At 35.4% G+C, this 17,929-nt stretch overlaps 2 protein-coding genes across 3 annotated transcripts; one reads left to right on the top strand and one right to left on the bottom strand.

The window, feature by feature from the left end:
• Positions 1–1,560: 1,560 nt before the first annotated feature.
• On the top strand, positions 1,561–10,131 carry LOC143451408 (GATOR2 complex protein WDR59-like). The gene is made up of 22 exons (XM_076951919.1): positions 1,561–1,954; positions 3,947–4,132; positions 4,236–4,440; positions 4,664–4,752; positions 5,347–5,544; positions 5,639–5,792; positions 5,915–6,139; positions 6,266–6,492; positions 6,603–6,770; positions 6,928–7,023; positions 7,150–7,277; positions 7,350–7,433; positions 7,507–7,672; positions 7,845–8,032; positions 8,287–8,368; positions 8,438–8,553; positions 8,627–8,771; positions 8,942–9,047; positions 9,181–9,313; positions 9,395–9,534; positions 9,678–9,808; positions 9,903–10,131. The coding sequence occupies exons 1-22, from the start codon at positions 1,904–1,906 to the stop codon at positions 10,023–10,025; spliced, it is 3,141 nt and encodes a 1,046-aa protein (XP_076808034.1). The 5' UTR covers positions 1,561–1,903; the 3' UTR covers positions 10,026–10,131.
• A 743-nt stretch (positions 10,132–10,874) lies between these two features.
• On the bottom strand, positions 10,875–14,524 carry LOC143451409 (serine protease 33-like). 2 transcript variants are annotated; one of them, XM_076951920.1, is made up of 14 exons: positions 14,330–14,524; positions 14,164–14,247; positions 13,804–13,887; positions 13,278–13,447; positions 12,937–13,030; positions 12,719–12,794; positions 12,493–12,566; positions 12,280–12,378; positions 11,994–12,123; positions 11,744–11,894; positions 11,542–11,659; positions 11,337–11,473; positions 11,153–11,269; positions 10,875–11,013 (listed from the first exon to the last, which is right to left on the bottom strand). In XM_076951920.1, exons 1-14 carry the CDS (start codon positions 14,385–14,387, stop codon positions 10,954–10,956), a joined length of 1,452 nt encoding a protein of 483 aa, XP_076808035.1. In that variant the 5' UTR covers positions 14,388–14,524; the 3' UTR covers positions 10,875–10,953. The 2 variants fall into 2 exon arrangements, with proteins under 2 accessions (XP_076808035.1, XP_076808036.1); XM_076951921.1 differs by lacking the exons at positions 14,164–14,247; positions 14,330–14,524 and adding an exon at positions 14,043–14,114.
• Positions 14,525–17,929: the final 3,405 nt, after the last annotated feature.

The raw sequence follows: 17,929 nt of genomic DNA, 5'->3' as shown, positions 1-17,929 counted from the left end.
TTAGAAGCATGGGTTAGATACTCAAAAGTAATTAAAAAAAAAACTGCTTACTCATGATAAAATCTTCTTCAACAAAATGCTCCTCACAGATTTTCACTTGATCTTTGCTGTACAACTCTTGTATAAACTTGTCCTCTCGGTACAACAAAATTTTTCTTTCTAATACTTCTGCCCATGCTTCTTTTATTTTGATACAAAATTTTTTGTTTGGTGCACTAAATAAATTGTGCTGAGGTTGACAGTTGTTGCATTCAGGCATGCAACATATACGTGGCATTTTAATATTGCAGTCTCAATCTGAAAGCATACCTGTAGATATTTAGGCCTAGTTTCACCGAGTTTTATAAATTTCGCACCATAGTAAACTTCTAAGTTAACAAAATTCAGCTAGGCCTATAGGCTATGGGCTATACTGATATGTACGCTTACAAACGTCACCTTCCCCTAATAATAGTTATTTCTTCGTGAGGCCAGTAAGGCTACACTAAGTCCAAGGTCCAACCAAAGTCAAACGTGACAAACGGATGTGACAGCACTGAAGCGTAACGAGGGCGAAATAAAAACGGTACTTCCCCTAGCAGTTTCCTATCATGTTCTTTATATCGTTGGTGTGACAGTATTAGCTATGGTACAGTATTTCATAATAATAAATCGTCATTTTTAGTAACTAAAGTTGGGAATTCCCCGATGTAATAAATCGGGAAATTCCCAGGGTCCGTGCTTATTTAGAGCGTAAGTTGGATTTTCTCTATCCCTTTATGTGTGAACAGATATCTGGAGCTATACGTACCCTTTTTGCCGCTGTACTTGCAGATACGTGCTGGTATTTGTAACAGTGTTCGGTTATATGCAGATACGCCAATTTTTTGTTTTGTTTAGTAGCTGTGCTAGTTGTTACCAGTAATCATTACCTTAATTATTTTCGAGAAAGTTATAGCCTAAGCCTTTACGGCTTTGTCACTATTTTCCGTTCATTAGCGCATGCTAACAACAACTGGCTTAATTTTTTTGTTTCCACCACGTTTTCGACAAAAAATGCAATGATTGATGCTGCGGTAGCTATACTACTTCGTTGAGTTTCTTTTTTGTTGATAAGACAATGTTTTCACGTTGCAGGATTTTTAGTCGGGTAATATTTCGACATCATTTCATGCACCTTTTAATCAATGCAATTCAATATAAAAAAAAAAACAATTGAAAAATGTGTAAAAATCGGCCGTAGTGGAAAGTGTAGCACCTGCATCGCTGCTTGCTCAAGATTCATCTAGGCTACATTCACACAGAATTTTTTTTTTTTGATAATAAGAGCCAATTTATTATAAATAAAGAAAAGCTGGTTGTTTGAATGTCAGTTTATAATAAACAAACACAAATTTAATGTTCCAGTGCACACCATGACACCAATATTACGATTTTGCATACACGATTTCTCATGGAAAACTGACATACTTTCTGGTCGAGACAGTTGGTACTTGCACAAAAGCTAGCTCTTTAGTCGGCATTCAAGCGATGACTCATCACTAGGTTTAAGTCGTGCAAACAGGAACTCAAAAATTCAGCTCATTTTTATGTTGACAGAAACAACCATACCATGCACAAATCTGCACACCTGTAAAACCAAAGTGACCCTTTATGACAAGGACCTTTGCAACAGGTGGCTCTGTTTACTGAGTGCTGTAGTGCTTGTTGCTGCCGAATCAAACTAGGTTATCTTATGTTGGGTTTTCTAAACAACTTATGTTGACCTTAGTGTTTTGTTTTAACCTTCGGACAGATTTTCTCTTTGTTGAAACATAGTTTTGTGGTTATTATGAGAAGATTACATAGACTTCAGTAGCGGCACTTAAACAGTTCAAAATTTAAGGTGTAAATTATATGCTGTTCAAGCATACGTTATTCCACCATGCACGCTTGTGATGATGACGTAATAGTTGCACCTCATTCCAATGTTCAGGTATTGTTTATTTAATTTTGGATAGTTTTTATTTTCTCCTTATTTTTTTAATGTATATATATGCTGAATTTAGTGACTGTGCTAACCTTCCATACTTTTTATTGAGTTATTTATGAATCTTGGATTTGCCTAGTCATGCTTGGGTGAAATGTGTTATATACCTACACTTGGTAATGATAACAGTTTTAAATAACAGCAACTGCTTTACGTGTATTTAGCAATTTAGGTTGCATTTTTATTGTGTACCGAAACATCAAAGGAGCCGCACTGGTTCGTGAATAGACGCTGTGAGTATAGATGTTAACAAAAATGATTCACTCGATTTGTTACACTAGGCACATGCTAAATAAACAAGACAGACGATGCACGACTAAATATGATAACGTACAACTGTACTTGATGACTATTCTCGCCACCTAACTACCTCAGAAAATAATTAGTCACTCTGGTAAATCTGAAACTATCCTTGCTTATTACCTCATAGACCTAATGCTATTAAGTTGCAATGCCACTTATGGTTAAGAATCAAGTGCTACTAATTGTTAATAATACGTATTATGTTTGGTGAAGGTAAAATATAAATATCGCAAATAGTATTGTCTGCCAACAATAGAATGGCTTGCCGTTAATATCAAAGTCAGTTACCTGCCTTTTTGAATTTCTTGGCATGTGACCTTTTTCAACTTATTGTGTATCGAATGACCTTATTCATGAGCCCAACAATCCTATATTGTGTTGCTTAACTTAATAAAATGGATGAGCACAGCAATAGGCTAAGACAATGTTTTTGACAGAACATCGCTCAGGACAGCACATGGGGTCATGGCTCAATGCCACACCTAACAACTTAATAATAATTTAATAGTAATAATATCACTTACTGATATGCTAGTGAGTGTAGCATTATACTTCATTGATGCCAGTATTGTGTCATGCAACATTTTCAGGAGTACTAGGCCTAACTATACAAGTCCTAAACTGTGACCCGTGTAATTATGTGACAAACACTCATTGTAACTTTCAAGTTTGAGGATGTAAAGCTAATCTAGCATACAAAGGTTGCCATATTCCTTGATTTCCGAGGGGGCGTGCCGAACCCTCCAACCAATTGTGAGCTATAGGGGGCACGTTATAGGTTCGCCCCCTGTTTTTGATTTTCAGTGAACTATTAGATAATTTGTGTGTTGAAAGGATAAGGCAATGCACTGATATCAGAAGACAGAAAGAGAGTGCAAAACGAAACAAGGGAGACAAAGAGAGTAACACTAACAGTAACACCCACTTACCTTGAGAACAGTCAACAGAGAACTAGGAATTACGCAAGATAATAGTGAGATAACAGCTGCGAGAGCAAAACAGTGCAACACGGGACAGCTAAGTAGAAGTGAGATAAGAAAACCCAAGGTATAAACCAAGATAAAAAAAGAAACTAGAAAGAGCAACATGAGGTTGCTGTAAATGTAAATGTCTCACGTATGACATAATAATGTATTTTTTCCATTCCATGTGGTCACCGGTGATGTGTCCAGCCAGTTATCGGTATTAAACTCCAACACTTCTTAAGTAAGTGTAAATAATGGATTCAACTGTCGCTTACTACAAGCAACTTTTACAGTTGTAAATAAACTTTGAAATGTCTGTTTTAAGCAATTCAAATTTGCGATGAATAACAATGCGTAAATCTATCAATTCTATCTACTATATATGATTGTGTTATCCTGTAGCAATCAAAAAATCACATTCAGCACACAAACATTTCGAGTTAATCAAAGTTCCAAGTTAGCAGGCTTCAAGTTGTCAGGAACAGTTTACATGTATATTAATGCACAATGAATGGGATCAATTAGTGACTTCAAGCTGTTTGAAATTACTAATTAAGATAATTTGAGTTATTGAGCTTGCATATAGTGAGCTTGTATACCAAACTGAGTTTAACTTAATTTTAGCAACTTATTCTACTTGTTCCTTGATTTACAACTTCTTTTTTTTTAGGCTACTTCAATGTCAGTTGATACAAATGGAGAGATTATTATTCTTGCATCAAAACGGCACCTTTCTTTGATAAATTTCTGTCAACCCAACAAGGTCGTAAAAAAAGTAAATTTAAACAGTAAGTGGGATATCAGCCACGTCATTTGGAATCCAAACCCATCACACAGAGAGTTTTTCATCACAACCGTATGTAGCTCTTCTAAATTTTTTTTCTAATCTAGTAATAAAACATTTTTGAACAAATTCATTAAAATACAGGTCCATTTAACTTGTTTTGTTTTTATATCAGTACAATCAATGTACTGACCTGTGGCAGTACAACGAACCAAATGTAACTGCACTCACTACATTTTCTGGACATACACGTGTTGTCAGTGATGCTGACTGGTCGCGTTGTGCTCCAGATGTATTTGCTACGTGCTCTCTTGATAACTACATATACTTGTGGGATATTCGTGATTATAAAAAGCCAAAATTGGCAACATCAACCATAGGTACTGTACCAATATTCATTATTGTAAAATATTTTAGATTTTCTCTGTTAGTAGTAACTTTATCTGTTTAAAGAACAAAATAATGCCTTAAGTAATATGTTTAAGCAAAAATTTATTGGCTTGGCAGTAAATAAATTGGGTTCTAGAATAACGTTAAATGGCATTCAAATGGATGTAATGATTATGTCTATGATATACAAAAATTTTCTTTTTGTGTTGACAGCTGGTGCAAGCCAAGTTAAATGGAATAAGTTTAATCAAAATTGCCTTGCAACAGCTCATGATGGTAATATTAGGATATGGGATATTCGAGTAAGTTTATGACATTCAGTTTGCGTAAATTTATGTGTTAAAAAGAGTTTTTATAAGTTTATTGTAAATTGCAGTGAAAAACAGAAACTAAGTTGAAAGATCTATTATTACATTACAGTTATTTTGAAGTATATATTGTAATCTTTCTTTTTTGTAGCTCTGAATGCTAAACCGGTTGGTTTTCCTTGTTTGTGTAGTTGTAAAGTGTTAGACTCACAATTATGGGATCTAGGTTTGATACTCGGCAGTCAGCACTACCCAATTATGTATTCGAGCAAGGCATTAACGCTGCTTGCTGCTTTTTAGTGGTTCTAGTGAACCTTGTCGCATTGGGGCAAGATTGAATAAAATCTGAAAATCAAATTACGTTTCGTCTACCATTTAAAAATGCACAGTTTGGTAAACGAGGCTCAAGTGGTGAGGAGTCATTGCAAAAAAAGTTGTGCAAAAAATTTTTTCAGTCCAAGAATAAAAGTTTCATAATCAATTAATCATACTTTAAATGTAACACTGAGTAAATCTTAAGAATATTTTTACAAAATGCACGTTAGGAACTAAGATTCTTATATTAACCGAATTTCTTCTAATATTTAGAATGGGAAATCTCCTTCCCAATATATCACTGCACATGTTTCTAAAATTAACTACCTTGACTGGTCGTGGAACACTGAAAGTGAGCTTGCATCTGCCAGTCAAGATACAACAATTAGGTTTTGGGACACATCAGAAATACGACGCAATTCTAAGTTTCAAATCAATATGCAGTATCCTGTTTGGAGGGCTAAGTACACAGTAAATAACAATTACAATTAGTAAATAACATAGTAAGCCTGTTAATTTTTGTTATCTGGTAGATCAACTGGCTTGCTTTTTGTGTTTTGTTCAGCCATTTGGAATGGGAATGACATCTTTAGCCTTTCTTACATTTATTGAAACTCCACTTGCATTATGGAATATCACAGATGCAAGGGAACCTGTTCATGTGTATAACGACCATAAGGATGTGGTTTTAGATTTTCAATGGGTTAGACAAAACAAAGGTGTATTTTCTTTGTACAGAGATAATTTTCATAATGTAAATCATATGTACTTATATTGTTTTGTGCCAGTTGCCTAACGCATTTTTTTCTGTTCATTAATTTTTCCAAAACTTGCATCATAGATCGGGATTGGTGTCTTGTGACTTGGTGTAAAGATCAATCCTTGCGTTTTTGGAGAGCAGACTATGGATTATTAATGGGCTGTGGTGCCTTGGAAGAGGCCACACAGTTAAATAATGAAACAGAGTTTTACAATGAAACTAAATCGATTGAAAGAGATTTCACTACAAATTCTTCACAAATAAAAGTAGTTAAACCACCCTCATCTATTTCCAGTACTGGTACCAGTAAGTTTATTCCCCAAGATCTTAATAGCTAATTAAGTAATTGGTGAAACATTTGTTATTTTTGATGAATTCTGTGTTGCAATACACACCTACCGGCATTATTTTGATTTTTCATTTATTCATCAGATGCTAATTTGTCAGTACAAACATCAGATGACTTGAAAATCTCATATCCTGTGGATCCCTTTATTGATGATTTATCATCACAGAATAACGGACAATTCCTTGGCACATCGCCAAGCTCTATTTTGCCAAGCAAGCTTCGTTCTTCAACAATTGGAACTTCTCCGCATCGTTTGGAGCAAGAATTCCAGTTGCTCAACGTGTCTTTACCTAACCTAATTATGCATCAAGTATCTATCCAATAAAATATGATGAATTACAAATAATAATTAATTTATTGGTTGCTTTTGATTTTCCTTGAATAAGTTTTGTTTTACCATATGTGATGCCTGTTTTTTAGATTGATACATCCAGGAGAATATGCATCTTGTCTTTGCGTTCTGCTACCCAGTATTTGAAACTTCACATTTCCTTTCCTCCGCTCTATCCTCAAAATGCTGTGCCCATCTTTCAATTTGTGAAATGGTCTGATAGTGTAAGCCAAGAATCAAGAGAAAAGCTGCTCAAAGTCAGTTTCTATTTTTTAGTGTGATTTTATTTTTCTGTACTTGCCTATAACAAGCTTGTTTAGTGGACGGCCTTATTACAGTATGAGGTGTTTTGTACATTGTGCAAAGTCTATATTCACTACCATTGTAGTGTTGAAGTCCTGTTTTTAACGATAGACATTACAAGAAACTGCCCAGCATCACGTGCGAAGTAACAGAAGTTGCTTGGAGCCCTGCCTACGACAATTAACTGCTCAATTCAGTGCTATGTCTGTAAGTGTAAACTTGAGAAAATGTGTATATAAAAACAATGCTAATTTGTTATGTAATATGATACCATTCTACAGAAGATAACTTACAGATAAGCACCTAACAGATTACTGTTATCTTGCCATGCAGTATGTAGACTCCAAAGATCGAGAACCTGAATCACAACCAACAAATGACCCCTTGGTGCATGACCACGTAGTGCTTCGAACGTATCGTGATCTTCATAGCATCCCATTTCCAAGGACAAGTGGAGCCAGGTTATAGTCAAAGATGTTATGATAATATTTTCTTGAATTATGATATTTGTAAAGTTAATAATTTTATTGCAGATTTTCTAGTGTTGGTTATTTGGTAATATTTATGCGGCCAACCCATGTAAAAGGTTTTCAAAGCAGCTCTGGCAAAACCCCACGGTTTGTATTCCTCTTGCAATTGCATTTTTTTTGTTTTACACTTTTGTACACGTGTTGGTTTCAATCTGTGTAGATCATTTTCAAGCCTTTTAAGTCATCGTAATTCGGCTCCAAGCCTTCCTATGGGATTCACCAGACACGTTGCTTCACCATTTTCAGCTAAACATAGTATTTATGGAACAAGTCCATCTTCAATGCCGTCAGAGCCGCTTGTTAGTTCTTTTTATTACAAAGAAAAGGTATCTATTGTTTTTTGTAAATAGTAATATAATAATTTGTATCTTCAAATTCAGGAAGTTATTTTTGCTTGACTTAAAATTAGCGATTATTTTGTACTTCTGGTAGAAGTATTTTCACGATTTTGGTTGATTTTTATACCTTATAAACCCCATACTATCTTGTTACTTTGAGAAACCGTCTCGTAAGTCATTGAAACGTCATCATACCATTGCCCCGAAAGAAGCTGGTGATAGTTTTCCGACTTCATCTAGTTATGACTTGAAGCAGAATCGTATGCATCGTTATGTTGGTCAAGTTGTTATCATTGATCTTACAAGAATATTGCCGATCAGCAAGATGTTGTCCAGTCAGTATGCTATGTAAGCTGTAAGATACTAACAATGTTACATCTGCCATAATTGCTCTCCATAGTAGCATATTAACCTGTCATGAAGGTCCGACGTTGAAAGTACAAGTCCGCATAATTTTTGTTGTTGCAAAGTTCTTTATTAAAAGCAATACAAACTATTAATGTTGCAATATGATGATAACAGTACAATTTTGTTAATTATATATTATACGTTAATATATTGCTTTGTTGACTGTTTTAAAACTTAGATTTATTTTATTATAGACCAGAAGCCAGCAAGTTTAGAGAAGCATGCTTGCACAATAGAGCTGAGGCACAGACGCAAGACATGAACGATCTTGTTGAGGTATCTACATAATATTTCATACCTGCTTAAGTGGTTATGGTGAATGATTAGCTGTAATTATTTATTTAGTTATGGTCTTGTGTTTCACTTCTGCCAAATCCTCGCAAGGCTTCATTAAAACTGCGCAACGAATTTGAAGAACCATTTTCGGCTACTCCAATGGGTCGTCCATTTTTGTCGAAACTGTAAGCATTTTGTATCAAATTAGTCTTGTTTTGCTTTAGGTATAATTTTGTAATTATTAGATTTTATTTGCAGTATCGAACACTATAGCAAGCTGAAGGATGTGCAAACTCTTGCAATGTTAGCCTGCACCTTTTGCAACGACCCCCCAGCTTCAAAAGAAAGTCAGGTTGTGAAGTCTTCCCCCGTTAAACGATCATTCTCTTACGGCAATTTTGAGGTGGGACACATTTTGCACTTTATTTACGTTTAATAGGTTTTGTAGCATCAAATACGGTATACATCAGATGCTTTACGTTATGTAATAAAAAAAAGATAAAAAAAAAACGGGTAAATGCATGTGTTGAGCCAAACTATGTACAAGTGTTTTTATCTTGTTTTCGTATTCAGAATGTTGACGGTTCACTTTCAATGCACAAAAGCACAAGTGAATCCAAGTTCGACTACGCGGGCATATCTATGTGGTTTAATATGATAGCCAAGTCGCCAACTAGTTGTGAGTGCTTGATGATGGCAGATTGCCTTCCAAACCTACAACTGACTTTCGCGAATTATACTCTACTCGGTTTATAAAATGTAAGAAACACATGACACTAACGGTATACTTGTTTTATCTTTTTCACCTCCAGCGGAAACTTTCTCAACCAGGTCATTTTTGTTACCAACATCTCCTGGGTCATCGCCGGATGAATATCTCTTTGAAGAGCCGCCGTCTATTAACAATATCCCTTCCGAGGTGGAAAATTGGAACAAGGCTCGTCAGTAAGAAATTCTTACATTATCCAATTTTTAGCCTTTTCTGGTCTGGCAGGATAGTCTATGCGTTATTTTTCATCCTTTCAGAATGCTGGAAACAGACAGCAAGCAAAGGTACGATGCGTTTAAAGATGCTTACTGCGATATCCTTAGTCGGTGGAAGATGAACGTTCAAGTATCTGAGATAAGAAAGCATTCAAGTGATTCTGCTCCATTACCAGATTTAAGTAATTTACTTCAATTTCAAGCATTTTAACCCGTCAATATATATCTTGAAATCTTTATATGAATTCATTTATCACTTCATATCAACTTATCTTGTTTTGTAAATGTAGTTTTATATATTCCACTGTCTTTGGAATATTTTTAGTGTACATGGTAAACTGCCAAGCCTGTGACAACAAGAGCCCGAAAGAAAAGTTCTTTCTTGCGCGAGAGAAGACTTGTTCGTCACCGTTCCATGGTACCATGATCTGCTTGATATGCCAATTGCCAGTTTGGGTGAGTACGATTCTAGAACACAGAAACACCCTTAATGAAGGCATATCGTTGTGTGCCTGAAGTTATATCATGTGTTTCTGCTTTTCTTGCACAGAAACTTGCCAGTTTTTGTTCAAAGTGTTTTCACGGCGGACATGCGGACCATATGAAGGAATGGTTTCGTGATCATACAATTTGCCCATCGCCTACAAATTGCAATTGCGAATGTGTATTGTAAGCCGTTTTGGCGATTATGCGTCGTTGGATTTTATATTTTCTTTCTATACTTTTATTATGTATCTGGAGCGAATAAAAATAAATCTTTGTATGGCTTTAAAGGTAAAGGTGGGTCTAATACTTAATTGCGAGCCTTGCTGGAGATTAAAAAGTTAAGGTTTCACATTGTCCTGGATCAACGGCACGGGCAACGAGAGTAGGTGCTTTCAACTACTTTTTGCCTTCGTTATTACGCTTAACTCTATTATTTCAACTTATGGTGGTATTGAGAGAGTTTTTATCAAAATCTTTATATACAACCTGCATCTAACGATTGCTAGAGCTAAGGGCGCTTTTACAACTCGACCATGGGCTCTATATGGACTGTTGTGATGCCAGACCAATGATTTGTACTTACCTATTTTCATTTAGTACAGTTGGTGCCACAATTATAAGCCTACGTTGACCTATTTCGAAGTATAAATAGGCCTATGTTTGTTCTTTGTCAGAGAGTATAACAAAATGAAGCATTAACAATTGATCTTATACATTTCATATGTACGTCTAAGTACTACAGCATAGCCTAGTAAAAGCAAAAACAGCGTGCAACAGATATTGTCATCTGCTTTCGGGGCGCATACTGCTATCAGTACGTAGTGATGTGTAGCTCAAACTCACTAAAACTGAAATCTTTGTATTTGGTATTACACTGAAGCAAAACAACACATTTGAGAAATGACATTCATTAAAATAATATTTCATTTTGACACTGATATTAGGCTTCCGTGGCGGTGATATGCTGGTGTAACTTTCCACCTACGTTGGTTTCTCTTCACAACTAGAAATGATTTCTTGGCATCCTGTTATCAAAGTTTCACAAAAACCAACAATATTGGGACCTGTCAAATAGATCAGGAAAGCGACAAATGTCATTTGTGGAAGACAGTTCCTCAGTTTTTGCTTGAGTCAAGGTCTATGTTGTCGTATATCCACTTCAGGTAATGTGCAACCTGAAATTAACATAAATGTTTTGAAAGTTATTTTGAAGAAAAACAACTTATTAGATTATTATTCAAAAAATTAATTAACTAAATCTTAAATAATAATTAATAAATGGAAATATATTGACAAAATAAACAAAACATTTACGTTTGTGTAAACACCCGGTTTTTTAGCCTCGCCACAGCTTTCACCCCAAGATACGATCCCAATTAAGGTGAAGCGACCCACTGCATTTTTGTACGTCAGTGGTCCTCCGCTGTCACCCTGCCCAAACATATACGAAAAAGGAAACAAAGCATTTTACGGTAACATATTTTATCTGCGAACTTACCTTACAAGCATCTTTACCGCCTTTTTGTTCTCCAGCACATATCATTCCTGTTTTCACCAACGAGTAAGCATTCTTGCATACTTGCATTCCCAATAAAGGAACTGTTACCTGCCTTAAAACACTGCTGTCGCCAGTATCTGCAAATAAATGCAAACTCTATGATACGCGTTCTATAATTAGATTTTAGTAAATAAACAGATCATACCCAAAGTATCTCCCCAACCAGTAACTACCAACTTTGTTCCTGTTACTGGCAAACTTCCTGTATCCTTCGGAAGACAAATCGGCAATATATAATCGGTGAACGAGATCTCTCTATCAATCTGCCAATAGTAAGTTTCTAATTTGATTTTAAAATCATTTTGAGTGGATTTTTTCAACTGAACTGAACCACAAAATGAACTTACTTTCAAAAGTCCTATGTCATGTTGCTTGGTACTGAAAGTGTAATTCTGGTGCGAGATTAAAGACGTAAAAAACACTTTAAGTTCTTGCTGATCTTTTTCGTTCTTGTGGTGTTTCCCGAGGTATCCAGAATACAAATCCGGGCTAAGTGAGCTAATACGAAATCAAAGCATAAAACAAAGTGAAGCAGGACACCCGTACCTATCGAACGATAACCGGCAGTCTTAAACATGCATAAAAGTTGTCACTCACTAAACAAAACAGTGGGCTGCAGTTAGGATCCACCGTTTATTTAACAACGATCCTCCGCACAGTGGCAGATCGAGTTGTCGCCACAAAACAGCCGCTTGCCAGGGAAAACTTCCAGGGCGAGCTTGAACTCCTATAAAGGCATTTAGAATGTTGGCCTTTTACTCTTGGCTTACTTTTCATTTTAAAAGTAAGCGCTTTATGACTTTTTATGTAATACAAACAGTTAGTCACCAACAAATATTTATAAGAACTTAAAAATGCTAAACTTCGACGAAACTAAAATAACCTCCCACTATCTTGTGATGAAAGAATAAGTGCGGTGATATTTTTGGTCTACCGCAAGGATGTTTTAGCGTTGTAGTTGTTGGAGATACGGTCGTGGTGACTGCAGTACAAAAGTGGCAGTCAATGAATTATACAGTATAACAATAAAACAACACCGAAAATATAAAGAGTAGCCGGCAAAACTTTATAATAAATTTAATGATGTCATATTTACTTGTATGGCAGCCATATAATTTTTTTATGACTTCTATGTAAACGGCAGGAAGACCTCCTTTATCTTCAAGCAACCTATGCATTAAAATCGCATTAGGTATACCGTGACACGATACATTTAAGTCTTGATCCATTATGCAGAAGCATTTTTTTCATAGTACGAAAACATTAATTTTTTTAGTGTTGCTGTTTCAAACTAGAAATAAAATGTATAGGCCACTCCTTACTTTTCTTTCAATGTTACGAGGAGTGATTGGTCGTCGTCGTTTTTATTGGCGGTATGTGATAAAGAATTGATTGGTTCTACAAGTTGAATAAGTATAACGCATAATGTTGATGATCTAAATTTGCTTTTAAAAGCAATGCAACAAATATATTTATGAAAACTGTTTTCATGTTTTCATGAATTGTGGATTGCAAACTGTTGCAGGTGTTATAGTTTTACCTTTGATGCTATTAATTTTATTTACTCCTAAAGTACGAAGCAAAATTTTTTGAATTGCAGCTGTTGAAGATCTGCATCTTCCGCCGATAAACACCTGTAAGCACATTTAATTTATCTTATATCACAACAGGTGATCGCTTCCTTTGTTAAAATTGCTGAATTTTTTCAAGCAGAAATTACATAAAATATTACATGTGTTATGTATTTCTCTAAACAGAATGTTGCACACGTATTTAAAAGCAAGAGTGCTTCGAGGACAGCTACAGTAGGTAACCCAAGTTTCTAAATATGTAACTACTTGCATTGACAATCACAAGTGTTGTAGATTGAAGGTAATTTACCATTTGCCTTCCACCTTTCCTTCCGAGTCTGGACAGACATCTTCTTCCCGCCATAAATTCAATGTAGTCCTCATGAACTTGCGGCACTCGATTAATAAATCTGATACAACTTTTGCTGGAATATTCTCGCAAAGTGTCCTTAAGGTATTGCGTTGCCTTAACATATGTAGCTGCAAAATATAAACAAAAACACGAGTAATTGCATCACGTAAGATTATTTTACCTAACATCAATATTGTTGTTTTGTTGAAAACATTTGAATCGCTTAAACGGTCTGCACAAATATGGTGTTAAGCGTAATGCGCGAGCTTTTCGACTATGGGTTTTGCAGCAATGCATAAAGTTACACTTCGCGATACCATATACACACAATACAAGACATACCGTACGTTTTATGTCACCTTGTCTTAACTGGTTAACTGACCATACCTCATTGTAATATTTCAAGATATGACGTGGAAATTTGTCACAGTATACAGAGTGCAGGATATGTGCAGACCGTGAAATTTATACTATAGATTTTTACCTAAACCGGTGGAAATGACGTATGGTACAAGGAATTTGTTGTCAACATCAGGATGCAAATTCCACAAACGAATTTTCGCCGAATCTGATATTTTGTTAATTCATAAGTTATAGTTAAATGCATTAGGTTGCCTACAAAGCGACATATTAATAAGGAATGCATTGCAACAGATTAGCAACTACCCTAAGTAGCCTAACTAAATTACTTGAATCAAATACGTTTGCCTGGAGTAGGCCTACCTAAAAGATTGGCGATTGGTGTCATGACTATGGTTTCGCAAACCATTTGACCTGAAGGTTTCTTCAACGCTTGTCGACATGTAAACCAACCTCTAACGTTATAAAAACATAAAAACTTTACCTGGGCTTTCTATCAGGTTCTCCAAAATTGTATACAGCTCACCTCCTAAACTGGACGCAGGCTTCATTTTCACTGGCGTTATTTCTATTACAAAACCAAAGTTATCAAATAGGATTGATGTAGGCCTATAACAAGTTAAGCTCTTGATAATATACAAGATTCTTACCGGATGCAACTAAATTTTGAAGCATACACAAAGTTAGGCTTATTCTTATCATAAGCATCTCTTCTTTTAACAACCGTTTCTTCGTTTCAACAATTGTTTCCTTTTACTTGAAATTCAAGCTAAAAGCTCATATAGTGGCTATGCTTGGAAAATCGGCCACTGAACAATGGGAAGGCAAACACATGAATCTCGGTGACGTTGGTGATTTGGTTGAAAAGGATATACTTTCTCGTTTATGCCATATTATAGCACGGAAAGTGTCAATCATGTGTACAGCACACAGATTTCATTAACATGTTTGTGTTGTTTAAATGTAGCCTATTTACACCCAAAATACCACTCACTGAGTATATGCAGATGTCTGTGAACTATTACTTGTCAAATATGTGCGAGTGAGTAGGTCTGTAACTATTTTCACGTTTAAATAGGGACGGATTGGACTGTGGGCGGACTGGCAAATTTTCACCTGAAAAATGTTTAAAAAGTTCCCCAAAAACTATAGTATTTAAGCAAAGGCTTGGTACCATAAACAGCGTTCTTTCACAGCAGCGATTCCACGTCTAACGCTTTTTTGACATCGAAACTCCCAAAGCAGCTTTATTGTGCAATTTTGCTGAGTTGTGTGCTGAAATGCATTAATATGGATGTCATAATTGTGTTTTTTCATTTTAAAACTGTGATGTGTGTTTTATAAAATGCTTGGAAAACCTTGCAATATTCCGCCCAATCAACTTTGTTTCTGACTTCCACAGTTATTCTATTTCAAAGCATGCTATTTTCGGAAATATTGCTTTCATAAACTCGATTAAAAAAAAGTATACAATTTTGTCAGTTAAATGATTTTGGGTTGAGCTTGCAAGATGTAGACTATTACTCTGGTTAGGATTGGTAGAATTTCTCTTCAAAATTTGTAGACATTTAGTAACTTAATTTAGCATGCAACAAAGTCAAAAATACTACAAAATGTTTAATATGGTTTAACAGTTTGAAAACAACTCAAAATGAAATGTACTCTCATATTTATAGGTACAGGAGATTGGCAATTTATGGTTTACGATTTTGAAATGCCCAATACTCGATTATTGATATGTTTTTCTAGTTTATTGGCATTAACGAAATGGGTCGCAAATGGGAAAACGCGCTAAACAAAAAAGACAAAAAACATAAAAATTCCGTTTCATTTTTCAGTTCTGGAGAGGTTCCATATAGCCAATGGTTGGAAGTATTGCATATAACACTATAACTATAATATACAGTCTACGGTAGCCTACTCAAAATATACCACAGCAAAATCACAGTCATATAAAGTCACTTAATGCTTTGTGGCTTCGTGCTTTGTAACTTGGTAACAAATGAAACCTTATTACACGTAGTTACTATGATGCAAAAAACGTTTTAACGAAAAAATTGTCCTGCGAGAAAAGATAAGTATTAACATCTCAAGCGTAATATGCAACGATTAGCTTATGTGTATAAACTGTTGGTTGGAATAGTGCAAAAGAACAAAGGAAATAAAAGATAGGAAACGTAGGGCACACCGGGATATTTTTGGCTTACCAGTCCGCCCTTGGTTTAAATCTGTTTTATACATTTCTTATCAACTTGCAGAAAGAATGCAATAAAATCAACCAAATAAAATCATTACCGTTAAACCAATCATTGTAGGTTAAGAGTTAAACCCATGCTGGCGTTGCATAATGAATAAGTCCAATGATCGGACCTTAATTCAGTGCTCTTCAACTGAGGTGCACCGCAACAGGTAAAATGGTGCTTGAGTACGAAGGGTTGCACCAAGGGTTCACTGATTTTTTATTGTGTTGTTTACAGCCGAAATACGAACAATGCTTTGTAGACGCCTGGATATACGAACAAATAGACAGGCAATATCTTGGGAAGCAAGAGTTAGTAAGATTAGAAAATAATACCGGTCTACAGACCCAGGGGCGTAGTCGGAAAATATATTTGGAGGATGTGAGATTTTTGCTGTCATTGATGACGTCATAAACTTGCTGAGTCACGTGACAGATTGCTCAAACTATCGTTGCGTAAGAGACCAATAGCTTTACCAGGAAACTTCAAAAGCATGTAAAGAAAACGATGACAGTCCTATTACGAAGTTAACAATATAAGGTAATTTATGCGAATATCAACACTATATCTACTGGTTTATTATAAATTTATAACATATTGGCAGCACAGTACAGTATCGACAAATTCAACAAAAATGTCGTTGTGACCACGCGCAGTCACAGTTGTTCAATTGTGGTGTTTCCATAAACCTTAACCAAAATAGAACTGCGTTCAAAATAACGAATAATGCAAAAATGGATTTAACAGAAATTTCCGCCAAGTACTATAACGACATAAAACAAAAGCAACACACAATGAATAAAAAAGCAAGCAAGCACTACTAAATTATGATTTTTGAAAAACGAAAATTTATGGAAACAGTACAAGTGGTGTAGCACAACTTAACTGAGAGCTGATAAACAAATTTGTATGAACCATGTCAGATCAACCAAAGTACATGCAACAATAGTTTCGCAAACTACTTGAGAGACAGGCGCTAGTATTTCAACAATTTCGTACGTACAGCAACCTCACTTTCCACTATGGCAAAATGTACAGAATCTATGAATGAGGAAAGTGGAAGATCTGAGAAATGCAAAAATAATTACAGCAAAGTGCCCAAGTGGGAAGTGTGGGAAGTGTGGCATGTGCACGCACAAGATTCATCAACATGCTCGTCGAACTTATTTATCTTCGTGTAGAATTATAATAAACGAAAAAAAAGAATCCGGTTGTTTGAATGCCAATTTATAATAAATAAACCAAGAAATAAGGCTTCAGTCCACACCAAACGCCACAATTTGCTCCTTGCACGCACGATTTCTCGTTGAAAACCGCCGTACTTTCGAAAGTAAATACTACAATCTTGTATTTACTTTAAATTTCGAAACTGGTGTAATGTTTTGGCAAGAGTCCCAAACAATTGAAACGTGACCTGTCTGATATAGCCAAAAAGACTTAAAGTAAGTTTTACGATTCATGAAACCAATTTTACGTCAACTAAAATAACCAAAAAATGCTAAAATTAGTCATATTTAAACAAGTATAATTTTAATTTAATATAAAACTATTGTTTAAGTTGTGACGATTACGTCACGAATCACGAGTTGTTTTCCAAGATGTTTGAAATTTAATTTAGAATCCCGTAATTCAGTTGTTGACCAAATTTGCGTTTTCCTTAATGACGTCAGATAATTTCCTCGCTTGAACTGGTGTGTCACATATAAATACTGATGTAATGTTTTCAATCTTCCCTTTTTACGTGATCGATTTCACTGGTTACTACAGCGCTATGTAACATTCAGAAAGCTTTGCCCGAAGGTGAAAGCCTTTGTGTCCTATAATAAACAAAATGAGACTTTATAATTTAGTAATATATATAGACAGAAATTAAACAAACAGCAGAAGCAAACCGTTCGAGAAATGACAACCATCTCATCGAGTGAGAAGAAAAACAAGATATCAATTCAACGAATTATTAAATGTCATAAATTGGTGCCCGAACAGTTCGAAATTGCTGAGTTAGTTGCA

The sequence above is a fragment of the Clavelina lepadiformis genome, chromosome 4 (genome assembly GCF_947623445.1).
Source record: "Clavelina lepadiformis chromosome 4, kaClaLepa1.1, whole genome shotgun sequence".
Taxonomy (NCBI): domain Eukaryota; kingdom Metazoa; phylum Chordata; class Ascidiacea; order Aplousobranchia; family Clavelinidae; genus Clavelina; species Clavelina lepadiformis.
This window is presented reverse-complemented; position numbering and strand designations above follow the sequence as displayed.

Coding starts and splice junctions, on each gene's coding strand:
- LOC143451408 (XM_076951919.1), top strand. CDS start 1,904: ATGCACGCTTGTGATGATGACGTAATAGTTGCACCTCATTCCAATGTT. Junction 1,955..3,946: donor CACCTCATTCCAATGTTCAG/GTATTGTTTATT, acceptor CTTTTTTTTTAG/GCTACTTCAATGTCAGTTGA. Junction 8,554..8,626: donor CGTCCATTTTTGTCGAAACT/GTAAGCATTTTG, acceptor TTTTATTTGCAG/TATCGAACACTATAGCAAGC.
- LOC143451409 (XM_076951920.1), bottom strand. CDS start 14,387: ATGCTTATGATAAGAATAAGCCTAACTTTGTGTATGCTTCAAAATTTA. Junction 12,567..12,718: donor CTCGTAACATTGAAAGAAAA/GTAAGGAGTGGC, acceptor TTTAATGCATAG/GTTGCTTGAAGATAAAGGAG. Junction 11,014..11,152: donor AACCGGGTGTTTACACAAAC/GTAAATGTTTTG, acceptor TGTTAATTTCAG/GTTGCACATTACCTGAAGTG.